We start from the raw sequence: 16,359 nt of genomic DNA on the forward strand, positions 1-16,359 counted from the left end.
AAGTTACATTGGAGTATTTTGGATCGGTGAAAAGTAACGTCGGATTCAATAAAATGTCGAGCTGATGAGGCGGGAAAACGGGCTACTGTAATTTGCCCCTCCAAAAAACAACTTGACGAGTCAACTACAATATGTGCTACATACAATATGTGTGATTTGGTTTTTCTTTCTTCAAACTCACCTCATTAACTTTTGCGTTCGTCTCACTCGAGTGGTTGCCTTGGCTCGATTTAGGGTGTTTTTTCCTCAGCGATGTTCCCTTCGTCGAATTTAGGACTAATTATGTTCAAACGGAGCTCAAACCTGGTCATCACCTGATGCTGACGTCATGCTGCGTTCGCGGTCAGCGGGACAAGTCGAATGGTCGTTTGTGCTGTTGAATTGTTTGCCCTGCTCCGATTACCCCCCCCCCCCCCCCCCCCCCATTTCTGCTCCCCAGGAAGAGTTTGAGGGTTACCTGAATAACAGCGGAAACAAGCTCATCGTGGTGGACTTCACAGCACATTGGTGTGGACCCTGTAAAATGATCGGCCCTACTTTTGAAGTGAGCCAACAATGTCTCTCCTGTTCAATGTCGTGCGTCGTGATGGCTCAACTAAAGGGGGTGGATTCCCTTGCAGGCAGCGGCGAATGACCCGGACTACGCAGATGTGATTTTCCTCAAAGTGGATGTGGATGAGTGTCAGGTACGCCCGCTAGAAGCAGGAAGGCAAAATGTCAAAGCCCCCTAATCTTTGCCAAACATTTTAGCTGCGGTAATGTGGAAAGTGACGAAACGTCCTCCGCTGAAGTGTCGTTACCAGCTTGAGCTTTTACATCGACTTCCTGTTGTGTGTCAAGGCTCGCCGTCTTTTATTATCATTGTGAGTGTCAATTACAGTTCAGTTTAAATTTCAAAGGTTCGATGTTGTATCGTTCTTGTCACACGCTTATCTTAAAACACTGTGTACAGCTGTTGCTCATACCCTTTTGAAGATGGAGGTAGAATGTCCAAAATGGAGGCAAGCAGGCATGCAGGCCGAGGGAGAGAGGCAATGGCAGGCAGGCAAAGGTGGTAGGCCAAGCAAGGAAAGGGAGGGGGGAGGGGGAATGGCGGGCAGGCAGGTGGGCAGGCAGGCAGGTGGGCAGCCAGGCAGGCAAACAAACAAACAGGTGGCACACCGGTGCAAATACAAATTGTTTGTAATCCAACTAAGGTTTCAACATAAAGGGTTCCAAGAAGTAAACTAAAGTTTGTTTTCTAAATTCCAAAAATGACGAGCTTGAAGTAGCTTGAAACGGCCTTTTAGCGCTAAAAAATGATGTCACTACTATCTTCCTTCTTGGTCTAAACGAGACTAACTACCAAGTGGGAGCAGCCTATTTATTGAGCAAAGGCTTTGTCAAATAAAAGTCCATGGCCCAAGGCCAGCGAGTCTTAAACACAAATAAGAATCGAAGCTAAGGAAACTCAATTGGCTCCAACAATTATTATTGTTGTTATTTTGAAATCAGGGATGAATTGTATTGTATTTGACCGACTTGGACTTTGTGCTTTTCAGGAAGTGAGCATGAAATGCGAAATCAACTGCATGCCCACATTCCACTGTTACAGGAATGGAAAGCGGGTAAGCCTAACATTTGTGATGTCATCTTGTTGAATTTTAAATTCCGAAATGTTCTGTTTTTGTTCCTACTTTTGACAGCAAGCTGAGCTCTCTGGGGCCAATGTTGAAAAACTCAAGGAATTGATCAAATCACAAAGTAAACAACAGTAACCATCTTTATTCCACCCAGCATGAATTCAGTGCATGTCTTGTGTGTGCGTCGAAACAAGTGACAAGAACGTCGCTTCAATAAAACTTTGGCCCGAGTTGCTCGGAAATGATTTTCGCTGTGGATTGAATCAATGGGAACTTGGGACTCTTTTTGTCATCGCAAATGCATCACACCTACCAAGTGTGTCAAAAGCAAATACAGCCATTTATGCTTTAATTCCATTTTAAAAAAGTTACTTTACATAGACTGGACAAACACATCCATCATTTGTACAAGTGTGTGTGTGTGTGTGTGTGTGTGTAGCAGCGTATGTTCAATACTGTTGTTTCTTAATATGAAAAAAAATACAGCTTTATATTACAAACGGGTTCTTGCTTTGCTGGAGATGCTTTGTGAGGAAGTCCCCTCCAAACAGGGGCCAGAGAAATGTTTAGAAGTGATAGTATCCCGACCTCCGTTTCCTTCAACGACAGAGGAAAATCTTTACGGATCTGCTTTGCCGTCGCTCTGCACTGCCAAACGTTACCTGGAGCAGTCGTGTCCGCCCCACCCCGGACTGCAGTGACACCGGTTGGGCCTGATGCATCTGCCTCCGTTCAGACAAGGCGACAAACACGCGGCTGCCAACGCACAGCCAAGAAATGAGAAGCCGCGGGCGATGCGCGCTTGCTCGCTCGCTCGCTCGCTCACTCACCGCTGTGGCAGCGGGTGCCCGTCCACCCGGCGGGACACTCGCACTGGTAGGGAGCCACGCAGCGCCCTCCGTTCAAGCACGGCAGGATGCAGATGGCTGCTCAAAGAGGGACAAAGACGTGACCAGCTTCTTGTTTGACTACATTCCGGAGAAGCCGTACTGAACAAATCAACATTTCCCCCTCCAGATTGCAAAACGTTGACAAAATGGCTAGTCGGTACGTCCCGTTGCGACAAGAAGGCAAAGTCGCACGGCACGCTGAGATGAACAAGCGGCCGTGCCCACACGTGCCCCTTCCTTCACCTCGGAAAGGAAAATCACAACATGTCCAAACCGCTGGCGGGCAACTCGGTGTCGTGCGGGGCGGGGTCTCATGTGCGATGTGTGATTGCGCGTGAGAAATGGGCCTTGTCGGGAATGACTCAGCTACTCACGCTCCTCGCAGAGTCGGCCCATCCATCCTTCCGGGCAAGCGCAGGTGTTGGGCCTTTGACACACGCCTCCGTTCTGGCAGGGCAGCCAACACACAGCTGACACACACACACATTTCATACAGGTGAGAATGCGTGCAGGAGCGCAACTCTTTTTCATACTAGCTGACACAAAACGTGTTGAAATTGTTGTTTGTGACTGATCTGGGAAGGAATGAAAGGTGTGCAATTGTCAGGCTGACTTGCAGAATGACTGCCACTCCCACAACGCAACGCAACGCAACGCAACGCAACACAACACAACACAACACAACACAACACAACACAGCACAGCACAGCACAGCACAGCACAGCACAGTGAACCCTCGCCAGATTGCAACACTGCTCATTTATGGGAGTCACTCAATAATGTTGCTCTTATCGACTTGGACTTTTATTGGATGATTTGATTGTGATTGCAATCGCATCAGAATATCGTGGTTGTCAGGAACAGTTTTTACGATATTTTATAATGACCGTAACCTGCCTACGAGGTTTCACTTAATACGTTAGCATGAAGCTAACCGACTTTAGACAAAATGACATGATTTGTTTGACCATCTTGGTGCTTAGAAACGTTTCTGTTGGATGCGTTTGGTAATACCGCCAAACCTATATATAAAAACCCCCAACTTCATCTGGTGCCAAATGATCAACTTGAAGCAAGCACTCTTTGCAGACTGACACATTTTTAAAGTTTCGAGGAGTAGCCATCCACACACAAACCTAGCCCCCCCTACCTCTGCAGGTGGGAGGCGGCGTCCAGCTGCCATTCTCCAGACAGCGGCTCCTTCCGACGCCCTCCATGGCGTAGCCGCCAAAACACGAGTACGCGGCCACGTCCCCGAACTGGAAGACCGCTCCCCGAACCAGCCCGTGGGCCACGTGGAGGGGGGGGCCACAGGAGACCCCTGTACAACAGCCCAGCGGTTACTCGCTACAGCAGAGACGCGCTTTGGCACTTGAGCTCCACCAAAGGAGACCGTGACAATGGTTGCTATGGAAGCGGCTCATTGGAGTCCGTGTCAGCCTTTGGTGCAGACTCAATTGGTTGGCATCAAAGCGTAGGCACAAAACAAGAGGAGGGGTTTAAGCCCTTTTTATATTTTCTTTGGGCAGCAATCGTTCTCCAAAGATGAGCCTGGCTCAAATGTTTGACGCTTCTTTTTTTTGGGCTCTTGAAAGCGGGCAATTCACTCCAACATTGTTCTTTGGGCCCGACGGCGCCAAAGGACTACTTTTGCGCCAGGAAGCGGGGGTTCGCTGCATTTGCTACGCTAGTCAGCTTTCCTGACATATTCAGATGATTCATTTCTGATTGGTCGAGCTGGTGACATCAAAATATGAAATTATTCATAGCGCAACAATTTGGGACAAAGATAGAACAGCGCCCAAAACGATTGATTCATTTCAGTGCGTGTGCGTGTGTGTGTGTGTGTGTGTGTGTGCGCTACGTGAGGTAGAAGCGGCGGACGTACTTTCACACACGGAGCTGGGGGTGCTCCAGGTCTGGTCCGGCCTGCACGTGATGGCGCCGCCCCCTCTCGGCTGCTGGCCTTTCGGGCAGTTGACCCGCACCGCCTGACCCACGTAGAAGTTGCGGCCCTCGGCGCGGCCGTCCTTCCAGCCGGGAGGCGTCGGGCACGCTTTGGCTGCAAAACAAAGGAGAGCTTAACATTTGCGCTGGCAATTTGTCCGTCGGCCGCCGGCTTTCTCACGCTGGCAAGCGGGGAAGGCCGAGCTCCAGGTGTTGCCCCCCATGCACATGACCAGGGCGTCTCCCACCAGGCTGTAGCCTTGGTCGCAGGCGAAGGCCAAAGCGCGCCCGGTGATCAGGTTGTGCTCTTGAACTTTGCCGTGAAGCATCCGCTCGGGGCCCTCGCAGCCCCGAGCCGCTGAAATCACACAATCACATCACGCTCATCGCCGTTCTCCGACCTCGACAGCGGCGGGACAAAGTCTCCGGGCCGGACCGAGTCCACCGCACTCTATTTTCACAGACGTGCCTCGAGTCAATTTGCCAGCGCGGGAATGAAAGGAGCCGCTCCCGACGACCGCGCCCGCAGCGGCGCAGCCCTCCCGCAGCCTCTGCGCTGATACAAACGGATCAAAGCCGGGCAAGAGCTACTCGTGGAAAAACCGAGCCCTTGGCTTCAACGAGCGAGCCGAGCGCCTCCAGATTCAGTTGGGCACCAGGGAAATTGTGCGGCGATGTCGCCTTCGGGTGCTCACCTTCGCAGGAAGGCACGGGCAGGCTCCAGGTGCCGTTGGCCAGACAGACAAGCGTGGCGGGGCCGAGCAGCCGCAGGCCGGCGTGGCACGCGTAGCTGGCGTTGCGCAGGTACGTTTCTCCCGTGGCCCGCACCGTCGCGTTCTTGACGGTCGGGGGAGGCCCGCAGGACCGCGCTGGGGGGAGACCACGCAGGGCCGCGTCAACAAACACCGGGCCACGACGACGCTCGTCTCTACGGACTTACCGAGGCAGGCCGGTCGAGTACCGCTCCAAGTTTTGTCCGCCTGGCAGGTCTGAACAGAGTCCCCCTGTGGAAGACATCATTAAAGTTCAGCCCAGCGCGTTTCCTCACCCAGGTGCTCCTGGTACCAATGTCACAAAGAGGGGAATTTGGTTTATTTCTTCAACAGTGACGTCCTGAGACTCGCTTGAAACGTCGAGGTGGGGACTCGTGTCATTGGTTTACACCAGGGGTGTCAAACTGGTTTTTGTCGCAGGCCGCATTGTTGTCATAGTTTCCCTCGGAGGGCCGTTATGACTGTCAAGGCCATATCTGATATATGTACACAACAAACTGACGAATAACAAGTGTTTGAAATCAGAGACCAGTAACAACGGCTGAAATATCTTTCAAAAGATGCATAGTCATAAAAACTTGAGCAATCTCTCTTTTTTTTTTTTTTTTTAAGTAAAGGCAATTTGCAATTTGAGTATTGACACATGAAGTGGATGCACAATTCGTCTTGGCGGGCCACATCAAATGATGTGGCGGGCCGTAACTGGCCCCCGGGCCTCCAGTTCAACAAACACCCACCCACCCACGGTTTATGCAGTTCATGTTGCAATAAGATCAATACGGCGCGAGAGAGAGGGAAGGAAGTCTCTTATCAAATGGCTCTGCGTGCTCAGCATAACGATGAGAGCTGCGGGGAAATCACGTGACTTGCCGCAATTGGATGACATCACTGCAGGCCAGGGGGCCAAAAGTGAAAGTGCATTACAGTGGAAGAAGAAGCCTGGCCAAATATTCAATTCAAAAGCTCAAATGGATATTCAGGGAAGAAAGTGAGCCCCAAAAATCCACCAGGTGAGCTGCAGCTGATCAAATCAAATCTATTGTGTTCGGTCTGAGCAACCGAGCAGGAAAAGGCCGACGCTCCTACACAAACCTGGATGTCGAAGCCGAGCAGGCACGAGTAGGTGACAACATCTCCGTAGTTGTAGCTGTCCCCCTCGCGGACACCGTTGGCCAGAGGAGGCGGCGCGTCGCACGCCGTCGGCTCGCACCCAGCCGAGGCGATGCTCGGGGACCAGCTTCCGCCCATCTTTGTGCAAAAGAGATGATCACGAGCCGTCCGGCCCGGCCCGGCGCGGCGCGGGACTTGCACGTTTGCTACCTGACATTGGGCGATCGCCGAGCCTCGCAGGGAGAAGCCGGCCGGGCAGGAGAGGGCGAGCGTGCCCCCGACGGGAGTGAGCTCCTGTCCGGCGATGGCCAGGTGGGGGATGGAGTGATTGGCGGGGGGGAGGCGGCAGGGGACGGGACGGCAACGGACGCTGCCTTTGGACCAAGTGCCGTCGCTGAGGCAGGAGAGAGTCGCTGCGGCTGTGGCCAGCTCGTAGCCATCCTCACACCTGTGAAAAGGTTCAGGCAAAGATGACGGATTGATTTTTGATCATCCCAACCTGTACTCTGCTCTTCATGCATCTTTGGCGCTCCCTTTGGTGCCACCCTCGCGAGCATCTGGGCTGGTGTTTTGCCGCCATCTGGTGGAAACCTTTTTGCCATCAAATGTTCACAATTGGCTAGGCTCATCCAAAGAAGAAATACCGTATTGTCCAAACTGTGTGTGTGTGTGTGTGAAAGCGGCAAATAAAGTATTGCTCGGCGGCAGTTTACCTGTAGGTGACGCGGTTGGGGAAGGTAAAGGCCCCTCCTTCCACTCGAGAATGAGCAACGGCGGGCGGTTCTCCGCAGCCCACGGGCTCGCAGCGGATCCTGGGCTGGGCCCATTTGCCGTCTCGGCCGCACGAGAGGTGCGGCAAACCCCTGGGCCGGTAGCCGGGCCTGCACCTGTACACCACGGTGTCCGGGAAGGCGGCGCTGGCGCCCAGCAGAACGCCGTTGGGAACGGTGGGCGGGGTGACGGCGCACCTGCCGCGGCCGCACACGGGGACGCCGGGGCTCCACACACCTCCCTCCTCGCACACGGCGTGAGCCGGACCCAACAGCAAGTAGCCCTCGTCGCATCGGAAGTCCACCCGGTCGCCGCAGGCGCGCCGGCGGCCCAGAACCGCCCCGAATTTCAAGAGCGGGAGGGCGCAGACGCAGGGCTGACACCGGGGCACGCCGCCTATCCAGACGCCTTCGGCCGAGCAGCGCAGGACGGGGTCCCCGACCGCCACGTAGCCTTCAAAGCAGACGTACTCCACCACGTCGCCGCGGTTGAAGGTGGAGCCGTTCAGGAAGCCGTGGCTGATGTCCTCGGGCGGATCGCAGCCGACGGGGTCGCAGCGCGGCGCCGGTTCCTCCCACAGGCCGTCGGACCCACAGCGGCGCGTCGGCTCGCCGACGGCGGCGTACCCCGGTTCGCATTCGTACTTGACCTCGCCGTCCGGGGCAAAGTCGGAGCCCACGACTCGGCCGTGGGCTATCGGGGGGGGCTTCTCGCAGCGGACGGGGAGGCAGCTGAGCGAGCGGTGGCTCCAGCTGCCGTCAGCTTGACAAACACTGAGCGACTCGCCTCGAAGGAGGAAACCGGGCTTACAGCCGAGTCGGACGGCGGCGCCGTACGCAAAGTCGTCGCCTTCCAAGGTGATATCGGCGGCGAGGTCGGGAGGGCCGCAAGACACCGACCGGCACTCCGGTTTGCGTCCGTTCCATTTCCCGTCAGCCTGACAAGCGATGCTATCGTGGCCCTCGAGGACGAAGCCGGGATCGCACGTGTAGTGCAGGACCGCGGGGTAGACGAAGGCGCCTCCGCGAGCGGCGCCGTCGGCGACGGGCCCCGGGTCTCCGCAAGACACGGGGCGACAGAGCGGGGCGTCGTCGGTCCACAGTTGCCCCGACAAGCAGCGCCTGACTGCCGCTCCCTCCAGCCGATAGCCTTCCTCGCAGGCGTACGTGACCGTACTGCCTCGGGACGTGTCCGTCACGTTGACGCGGCCGTGCTCGGGGCTCGGGGGCGTCACGCACTCGGCCGGGACACAGGAGGGCGCCGTCCCGTTCCAGCTCCCGTCTTCCTGGCACGCCAGCCTGGTGGCGCTGGTGAGGTCGTAGCCTTTGTGACATCGATAGTCGACGGTGGCCCCGTGGAGAAAGCTCAGGTCTTCCGGGGAGCCCCCCGCCTCGGCGGCCCTGACGTAGTCCCCGAAGTCGATGTGAGGGGGCAGGCCGCAGTCGGAGGGCACGCAGACGGGGGCGGCGCTGGACCAGCCAAACTCCTCGCACGTCAGGTGGTCCTGCCCCATCAGCCGGAAGCCGGGGAAGCAGCTGTAGAAGATGGTGACGCCGAAACCGTGATCCTGGCCTTCCACGAAGCCGTTTTGGACGGGCCGGGGAGGGGTGCAGGATATCTGCACGCACACGGACGGCTCGCCGCTCCACTCCCCGCTGGCGAGGCACTCCAGAGTCTCCGGGCCTTGGAGGCGGTAACCGCGGCGGCAGGAGTAGGCCACGCTGTGGCCAAACTGCAGTTTGGTGAACGTGACTTTCCCGTTGGCGATCTGTTTGGGAGGCGAGCATTCCACGGGGCGGCAGGACGGCACCCCTCCCACCCAAAGTCCCTTCTCCCCGCACAGGAGCGTGGCGTTGCCCGCTAACCGGTATCCGCTCTTGCAGCCGTAGAGCGCTTTGCTGAGGTACATCAGGCCCTGAACGTCCACCGTGCCGTGGGAAATGTCCACGGGCTGGGGGCACTCGACGGGAACGCACTCCGGGTGCGGGCGACTCCACTCGCCGCTGGACAGACAGGACACGGAGTCCTCTTTGCGAAAGGTGAAGCCGTCCACGCATTTGTAGCTCACCGCCGAGGTGAACGGAAAAGGCGGCGGCGGCGAGGAAGAGGAGGGAGCCCCGAAGGCCACGTCAGGAGGAGGGCCGCAGAGCACCCGCTCGCACAGCGGGAAGGTGCCGTTCCACTCGCGGGAGGGCGAGCAGCGGAGGACCCGCGGCCCCCGCAGCGCGTAGCCGTCCTCGCAGGATAACTCCACGGTTCCCGTTTCCGAGTCCAGGCTCTTCACCAGCAGGTGGTTCTCCTCCAGCTGCGGCTCCGGACAGCGCACGGGGGAGCAGCGCGGACGCCTCGACTTGTCCCACCGGCCGTACTTCAGACAGGTCCAGACGGCGTCGCCCGCCAGCTCGTAGCCCTCGTCGCACGAGTACTCCACTTTGCGGCCCACCTGGAAGTCGGTGCCCGCGTAGCGCCCGCGCGCAATTTGGGGAGGGGGGTCGCAGGTCAAGAGGACGCAGGTGGGCGGGTCGTTGTCGGACCACTGGCGGTTGGCCTGGCAAACTCGCTCGGGACGACCCAGCAGTTTGTAGCCGGCGTTGCAGGCGTAGATCACCTTGCTGTTGAAGGTGAACCGACCGCGGACCTTTGGAGGAGAAAGAGGAGCGAGCCGGCGGTTGGTCGGAAGACAACAGCAAAATAAAACGAGCTCTGGCGGGTGCGAACCGGTGGTCGGTCGGTCGGTCGGAAGAAAAAGATCGGCGGGCGCTCGGCGGGCGCTCGGCGGGCGCTCGGCGGGCGCTCGGCGGGCGCTCGGCGGGCGCTCGGCGGGCGCTCGGCGGGCGCTCGGCGGGCGCTCGGCGGCTTACCTGGACGTAGCCGTTTTTGAGCGGCGGAGGCGGCGAGCAGGACACAGGAACGCAGACGGGCAAAACTCCGGCCCACTCCCCGTCGGCTCTGCAGGTCCGCCTCTTCTCCCCTCGGATCAGGAAGCCCTTATCGCAGCTGTAGGCCACGACGGCCCCGAAGGCGTAGTCGCTTCCGCTGACGTAGCCGCGCTCGATGGCGTCGGGCTGGGAGCAGCGCACGGGCACGCAGGCCACTCGCTGCGCCGGCGGCTCCCACTCCCCCCCCGGGAGGCAGCGCAGCGTCGCCGTGCTGTTGTTGAGCACAAAGCCCTCCTCGCACTTGTAGCTGACCTCCGAGTGGCTGGCGTACCTGCTTTTGCCCAGCGAGTCCAAAATGGCGTGGGGGAGCTCCGGCGGGCGCAGGCAGAAGTTGGCCACGCAGCGGGGGGGCTCCTCTCCGTCGGGGGGCGCCCACACGCCCTGAGCGTTACACACCATCTTGGAGTTGTCGCCCGCCGCCGCGTAGCCGTCGGTGCAGTAATAATTGGCCGTGTCCCCGAACAGCTGGTGGCTCTCGTAGGGCTCGGCGTGGTCCACGGCGGGCGGGGGCCCGCAGGAGCGAGGCACGCACTGAGCCGAGCTGTCGCTCCAGCCGCCGTTTGCCAGACACTCCCTGGTCCCGGAGCCGATCATGGTGTAGCTGTGGAGGAGACGGACGGACAAAAGGGGAGAGAGGGAGCTATTGTGGAATTGGCCGCAGGCGGGCGGCCGGCCGGCGCGAGGGGAGTACCCTGGGCTCGTCAAAATCAAAAACCCCTTTGCTGCTCTGGGTTAGTTGACTGCCAACCGGAGGCCTACGCCTCGGGCCGGCCGACACGACACGACACGTCGATCGAGGCTTTTTGGTCTCATTTACCCTTCCTTGCAGACATAGTGCACCTTATTCCCCAGCTCATAGTTCTCTCCTCGGGTCACGGCGTCTGGCAGGGCCGGGGGGTCGCCGCACAGGACGCTGACGCAGCGGGGGTGGGGCCGACTCCACTCGCCCGTGTCTTGGCAGGTGACTTCCACGGGGCCCTGCGGCCTTTGCGCAAACACCGCACGCACGTCTATGAAAAAGTCAAGCAGGCCTTGACGCGCGTCAATGCCGTTTTCGGAGCTACCTGAAGCCCTCGGCGCAGGCGTACGACACAATCGACTTGTACGTGTTTGCGGTGAGGGTGTAGTAGGCGTTGCCGACGATGGGCGGCGCCCCGCAGGACACGGGATGGCAGACAGGGGGCGTCCCGCTCCACACCAGACTGGAAAGACACTGGACCTCGTAGGGGCTTTGCGGGATGAAACCCGTCATACAGCTGTAAGCAAAGTCCAGACGTGCGCGTCAACATCCGCGTGTCCCGTCGAGGCGTTCGCGGACAAGGAAAGATACGTTCCGCGCTCGTGGGAACGCACCGTTGCGACTCATGTTGACTTTGTGCAATATTTTGCCACTTGCTGAAAATGACCAATCACGGCTCACCGGTTTTCTGAAGCTGAGCCGTGATCGGTTGGATGGCTGAGATGGAGAAAAATGACTGGGGACGCATACGAGGTAGGGACTTTTCTTGACTTCCCCTTTGAGAAGGAGTAACGACTCACAAAGGGTCCACACTGTTTGTGGTGGGGGGGGAAAAAAAAAAAAAAAAAAAAAAAAAAGACATGGCTGGGGTACCTGAATGTCACCTTGCTTCCATAGGTGAAGTTGCTTCCTTTCATGATGGAATTCTCTGGAACAGATGGCGCCGGGCAAGACTGGGCTGTCGTCATGCAAGCACAGAGGAACGCAAAGTCAGATGGGGAAAAAAAAAGAAGGACCGAAGCCCACCTGGCCGTCGCATTTGCCCGCCTCTCGGCCGGCGCTAATCACCTCGGCAGTACGGAACGGGGCCGTCCCAGCTTCCCGTCTCCAGGCACCGCAGTTGAGCCGCGCCCATCAATTGGTAGCCGCTCTGGCAGTGGAAAACCACTTGACTGCCCATCAGGAAGTCGTTGCCCTCTCTGTGGCCAAAGTCGGGTTCGCCGGGTTGCTCGCACTTGACGGGCTCTGCCCCGGTTAGAGGGGGGAAAAAAAAAATCACTTTTGCTCCCCGACATTATTTGTGAGAATAGTGGAATCCACGAGCCGTTGACCCATGCGCATTTTACAATTGCCGTAAGCTGCCACAAGATGGCGCCAAAGCACTGTTCCCCCAACAAATAAATCAGTTCAATTGGGTGGCTGAGGCTGATTTTACCTGTGCAGTTCTTGCCGTCGCCGCTGTACGGGTGGATGCAGGTGCACGTGTACGAGCCGTCCGTGTTCCGACAGCTGGCGTGACCGTCGCAGTCGGATCCGAGGGCGCACTCGTCCACGTCTGAAATGCACACAAGGGACGACGTACACATGCTGCGCCTCCGTCCGTGCCGTGCCGTGCCCCGAGGTGAGGTGAGGTGAGGGGAGCTACCGAGACACGCCGGGGGATTTCCTCCCCACTTGCCGCTGTTGGAGCAGTGCACCTTGGCGTCCCCCAGCAGGTAAAAGCCCAGCTCGCAGCGGTAGACCACCGAGCCGCCGGCGTGGAAGTCGTCGCCCTGAAACTCGCCGTTCGCCAGGGGGCGAGGGGGCCCGCAGGATACGCCTGTCGGAGAAGGACGGCAGACATGCTAGCTATCGCTCATTCCACAAAATTCCTGGACGGGACGAGGCTTTTGGCATTTCTTTACGTTCGCAGCTGGGAAGAGGGTGGCTCCACTCTCCTTGATTTTGGCACTGGAGAAGCGGCTCCCCCACCAGGTAGAAGCCGGGATCGCACGAGAGCTGAACCTGGGCGCCGGGACTCACCTCCATTGAGGAGGCGTGAAGGTGCGGTGCAGCGTTCTCCAGCTGTGGGCAGTCTGCAGACAGGCACCCATTGGGTCCCCCCGAGTGATGGATGGATTGATGGATGGATGGATGGATGGATGGATGGATGGATGGATGGATGGATGGATCCATCCCTCTATCCATCCATCCATCCATCCATCCGTCCGTCCGTCCGTCCGTCCATCTATCCATCCATCCACCCACCCAAAACACACGTTCGTTCATCCATCTGTCCATCCATCCGCCCACCCAATTCATCCAACCAATTCATCCATCCATCCATCCATCCATCCATCCATCCATCCATCCATCCATCCATCAATCCATCCGTCCATCCACCCACCCACCCACCCACCCATCGGTCCCACGCGCACTCACCGGCGCAGAAGATGCTGCTGAGGTTCACTTTGACTCGGCCCAGAGCTCCATTGAGAAAGTCCGGCCAGGCCAGAACATTCCCTCGGTGAGTGACGTGGGAGGCGGGGCAGCTGCTGGCCAGGACCTTGATCTTCACAAGAGGTTGAAAACGCAAAGCCTGTCACCATCACGGCCGAGGTGAAAATCCGGTCCGGGTCGGGTACGGACCTGTTGGGGGGTGAGGACGCGATCCCAGATGTTGAGCTGGCTGATGGAGCCGACGAAGGATTCCACCGGGTTGAAGCCTTGGCCTCTCTGGTCTTGGTCCTGACCCAATACCAGCGCCCCTCCACCTACGGACGGGCCCAGGGTTGAGCTTCAGCCGTTAACAAGCGACGCGCGTCGACCGAGCGTGGCGTGTCGTGTCGTGTCGGGGCGGGGCGGAGCTAAGCGTAGCCGTGCGTTCAGAGGATAGCACTACACCTGGGATACTGGCGCCGACCGACAGGCCTTTGCCTCCGTCCGAGGGCTTGCCGTCGATGTAGATCCTCCAGTCGCCGTCCCAGCTCCGCCAGGAGACGCCGATGTGGTACCAGCCGCCCGTGTTCACCGGCGGGCAGTCGGTAATTCGCTCCTTTCCGTTCACGTACAGAACCCACCTGCGAGGTTTTTCGTACGCTAGTTTTATTGGCGGGTCGGTCCTCGCGCGCAATCCGGACTCCCACTCCACTCCACTCCACTCGACCGACCCGTTGTAGTCTATGAGCAGAAAGGCGTTGTAGCTGCCCTCCACGGCGTAGGAGACGGGCGTGCCGTAATTGGTGGTGTCCGACGACTTCATCCAGAAGGTGCACGTGATCTCGGAGAGCGTCGGCATCACGCCGTCCATCAACACGTAACCGTGGATGCCCGACACCTCAAAGTCCAAGTTGAAAGCCGCCGACATTTCTGGCCGGGGAAGGAAAGAAACCAAAGTCGCCGTGGCTCGGCAACCTCCCTCTCTGGGACGTTCTCGCGGCGAGCCGGACCGTCGTACCTGTCTCACACCTGCTTCCGTTGAACCCGGGGAGGCAGCGGCAAGCGTAGGAGCCCAGAGCATCCAGGCAGCTGGCCCCGTTGGCGCAGGGGTTGGGCTCGCACTCGTCCACGTCCACCTCGCAAAGCCGACCCGTGTAGCCCTCCACGCACTCGCACCTGCCAAGCGGGAACAAGCTAGCGTGCGTGACAAAGCCGAGCGGGAAAAGCGAGAAAGGACGGAACGCGCATCACCTGAAATCGGCCACGCCGTCCGCGCAGGTGGCGCCGTTAAGACAGGGGGCCGAGCTACACTCGTCCACGTCCACCTCGCAGCGCTCCCCCGAGAAGCCGACGGCGCACCGGCAAGCGAAGCCGCCCGTCAAGTCCTCGCAGGCGCCGCCGTTCTGGCACGGCTCGGACAGACACTCGTTGATTTCCGCTTCGCAGCGAGGTCCTGCACGAGCGAGGCGACACGGCAGAGGCACAAAAAAGAACAAAAGGAAAAAAAACGCCGCCGTTTGTCGCTTCTCCGAAAAATCCAAGGTACCTGTGAAGCCGCCGGCACAACTGCAGGAGAATCGGTTGACCTCGTCCACACACACGCCTTTGTTCAGGCACGGCGATGACAGACATTCGTTGGCCTCCACCTCGCACAAAGAGCCTAGGAAGAAGAAGAAGAAGAAGAAGAAGAAAGAAAAAAGAAGTTGCTGCGGGACACATTTTCACACCATTTCGACTTGACTGCTAAGAATGACTACTTGGCCAAGTGGCTGCGTCCATTTTTTTTTTTTCTTTCGAACTGACCTAAAAATCCCGCCTTGCACTGACACTGGAATTCTCCCATGCCGTCCTTACACAGGCCTCCGTTCTGACACGGAGCCGAGTCGCACTCGTCCACGTCTGCCTCGCACTTAGCGCCTGTCGGGGAAGCGAGTCAAAGACGGGGACAAAAAAAGCGGAAGGCGCTCCCAGCTTCTCCTTTCTTTACCCGTGAACCCGGGCGTGCACGTGCAGACGTAGCCGGCTCCCACCTCTTCGCACGTTCCCTTGTTCTGACAGGGATTGAGGAAACACTCGTGGAAAACCTGCCGAAACAGTCCAGAATGGAGCGGGCTCCGGGAGGAGGGGGGAAATAAAAAAGGAAATGAAAAAAAGCGCCACCCACCTGGCTGCCGGCTTGGTAGTCCTCGATGACCTCCGGAGCGGCCGTCGCGCTCTCCTCTTTGGGAAGAAAGCTGGAGCCGAAACCTGAAAAGGAAAAACAAAAAATGAGACAAGCGGCGCCGGCCGTGTCGAGAAAGGTGCCCAACGGGACGGCTTACTGGAGCAATGCTGGATGGTGGTCGCCCCGGTAACCGTGGTGGTTCCGTAGAAGGGGCACGACAGGCAATACGAGCGTCCGTGATCGGGCTGGTAGTAATCTCTGGGGCAGGCGTAGCAAGGAACCAGGCCCGTTCGGGAGAAATGACCTGCCGAGCACGGAACTGTGGAGGAGACGCACCAATCAGGAGAAAAGAAATCCGGCCGGCCGTATCCAGGCAAGCGTGGAGAGTCTCCGTCGCTGTCATTTCAGTCCACCCAAGAGTCAAGGAAGCACTCAAACTAAAAGATGACGATGATGATAATGAACACAACGTCTAGCCGGGCCCCGCGATGAGGATTGTTTTTTTTCAAGGACCGGTCGGTACACGACGTCTACCCCAGCCCCAATTTTACTGGCCGACCATGAAAAGCGGGCCGTCACCTCCGCACTCCATCTGGTCCACCGCTCCCCGGGTGACAGTGGAGGTCCGGTCGGGGCAGAGCAGACACTCCCTGGCGCCGTAAGCGGGCTGGAAGTGACCCAGCGGGCAGGATTCGCAGATCTCCAAGCCGTTGGCGGAGTGACTGCCGGGCTTGCACTGGCCTGGAAAGAGGTTTTGGCCGCCCGCTTGTAAGCAGAAAGGCGGTGGCGGCGGCGGCGGCGGCGGCGGCACCCACCTTTGCATTCGGCCACGTTGCGCGAGTGCAGGTAGGCCGTGGAAGTGCCCTCGGGGCAGGACTTGCACTCCAGCTGACCCTCTTGGTCCTGGTAGGAACCCAGCCGGCAGCTCTCGCATTCGTGATGCTCCATTGAGAAAAAGGTTCCCACCGGACACTGGACTGCAAAGG

The 16,359-nt window shown here is 58.3% G+C and overlaps 3 protein-coding genes across 12 annotated transcripts in view; 1 reads left to right on the forward strand and 2 right to left on the reverse strand.

Annotated features, from left to right (window-relative positions):
• Positions 1-387, reverse strand: part of poln (polymerase (DNA directed) nu) — a 27,805-nt gene extending 27,418 nt beyond the window's left edge. For 5 of the 7 annotated variants that reach the window (XM_088393195.1, XM_088393275.1, XM_088393359.1 and 2 more), the window contains exon 1: positions 182-386. In XM_088393195.1, the coding sequence (XP_088249321.1) occupies positions 182-186 (5 nt within the window). In that variant the 5' untranslated portion in view covers positions 187-386. Of the gene's footprint in view, positions 1-181 lie in introns of all 7 variants that reach the window. The other 2 variants (XM_088393536.1, XM_088393618.1) reach the window with 2 other exon arrangements.
• Positions 1-1,867, forward strand: part of txnb (thioredoxin b) — a 2,497-nt gene extending 630 nt beyond the window's left edge. The window contains exons 2-5 of the mRNA XM_088395696.1: positions 440-544; positions 621-686; positions 1,542-1,607; positions 1,686-1,867. Of these exons, the coding sequence (XP_088251822.1) occupies positions 440-544; positions 621-686; positions 1,542-1,607; positions 1,686-1,757 (309 nt within the window). The 3' untranslated portion in view covers positions 1,758-1,867. The remainder of the gene's footprint in view (positions 1-439; positions 545-620; positions 687-1,541; positions 1,608-1,685) is intronic.
• Positions 1,745-16,359, reverse strand: part of svep1 (sushi, von Willebrand factor type A, EGF and pentraxin domain containing 1) — a 30,001-nt gene continuing 15,386 nt past the window's right edge. For 3 of the 4 annotated variants that reach the window (XM_088392609.1, XM_088392720.1, XM_088392661.1), the window contains exons 18-50: positions 16,189-16,350; positions 15,953-16,114; positions 15,531-15,692; positions 15,374-15,456; positions 15,197-15,293; positions 15,013-15,126; positions 14,756-14,869; positions 14,461-14,662; positions 14,228-14,385; positions 13,941-14,139; positions 13,675-13,850; positions 13,420-13,544; positions 13,213-13,342; positions 12,696-12,866; positions 12,437-12,610; positions 12,227-12,346; positions 11,860-12,036; positions 11,665-11,749; positions 11,117-11,308; positions 10,870-11,037; positions 9,975-10,653; positions 7,056-9,751; positions 6,553-6,790; positions 6,325-6,480; positions 5,400-5,463; positions 5,155-5,328; positions 4,641-4,817; positions 4,401-4,574; positions 3,663-3,833; positions 2,887-2,982; positions 2,453-2,548; positions 2,285-2,378; positions 1,745-2,219 (exon numbers count right to left, since the gene is read on the reverse strand). In XM_088392609.1, coding sequence (XP_088248735.1) covers positions 2,189-2,219; positions 2,285-2,378; positions 2,453-2,548; positions 2,887-2,982; positions 3,663-3,833; positions 4,401-4,574; positions 4,641-4,817; positions 5,155-5,328; positions 5,400-5,463; positions 6,325-6,480; positions 6,553-6,790; positions 7,056-9,751; positions 9,975-10,653; positions 10,870-11,037; positions 11,117-11,308; positions 11,665-11,749; positions 11,860-12,036; positions 12,227-12,346; positions 12,437-12,610; positions 12,696-12,866; positions 13,213-13,342; positions 13,420-13,544; positions 13,675-13,850; positions 13,941-14,139; positions 14,228-14,385; positions 14,461-14,662; positions 14,756-14,869; positions 15,013-15,126; positions 15,197-15,293; positions 15,374-15,456; positions 15,531-15,692; positions 15,953-16,114; positions 16,189-16,350 — 7,817 coding nt within the window. In that variant the 3' untranslated portion in view covers positions 1,745-2,188. The remainder of the gene's footprint in view (positions 2,220-2,284; positions 2,379-2,452; positions 2,549-2,886; positions 2,983-3,662; positions 3,834-4,400; positions 4,575-4,640; positions 4,818-5,154; positions 5,329-5,399; positions 5,464-6,324; positions 6,481-6,552; positions 6,791-7,055; positions 9,752-9,974; positions 10,654-10,869; positions 11,038-11,116; positions 11,309-11,664; positions 11,750-11,859; positions 12,037-12,226; positions 12,347-12,436; positions 12,611-12,695; positions 12,867-13,212; positions 13,343-13,419; positions 13,545-13,674; positions 13,851-13,940; positions 14,140-14,227; positions 14,386-14,460; positions 14,663-14,755; positions 14,870-15,012; positions 15,127-15,196; positions 15,294-15,373; positions 15,457-15,530; positions 15,693-15,952; positions 16,115-16,188; positions 16,351-16,359) is intronic. The other variant, XM_088392790.1, reaches the window with a different exon arrangement.

The sequence above is a fragment of the Syngnathus floridae genome, chromosome 1, assembly GCF_059516105.1.
Source record: "Syngnathus floridae isolate MCC-2025c chromosome 1, RoL_Sflo_1.0, whole genome shotgun sequence".
In the NCBI taxonomy this organism is placed as follows: Eukaryota; Metazoa; Chordata; class Actinopteri; order Syngnathiformes; family Syngnathidae; genus Syngnathus; species Syngnathus floridae.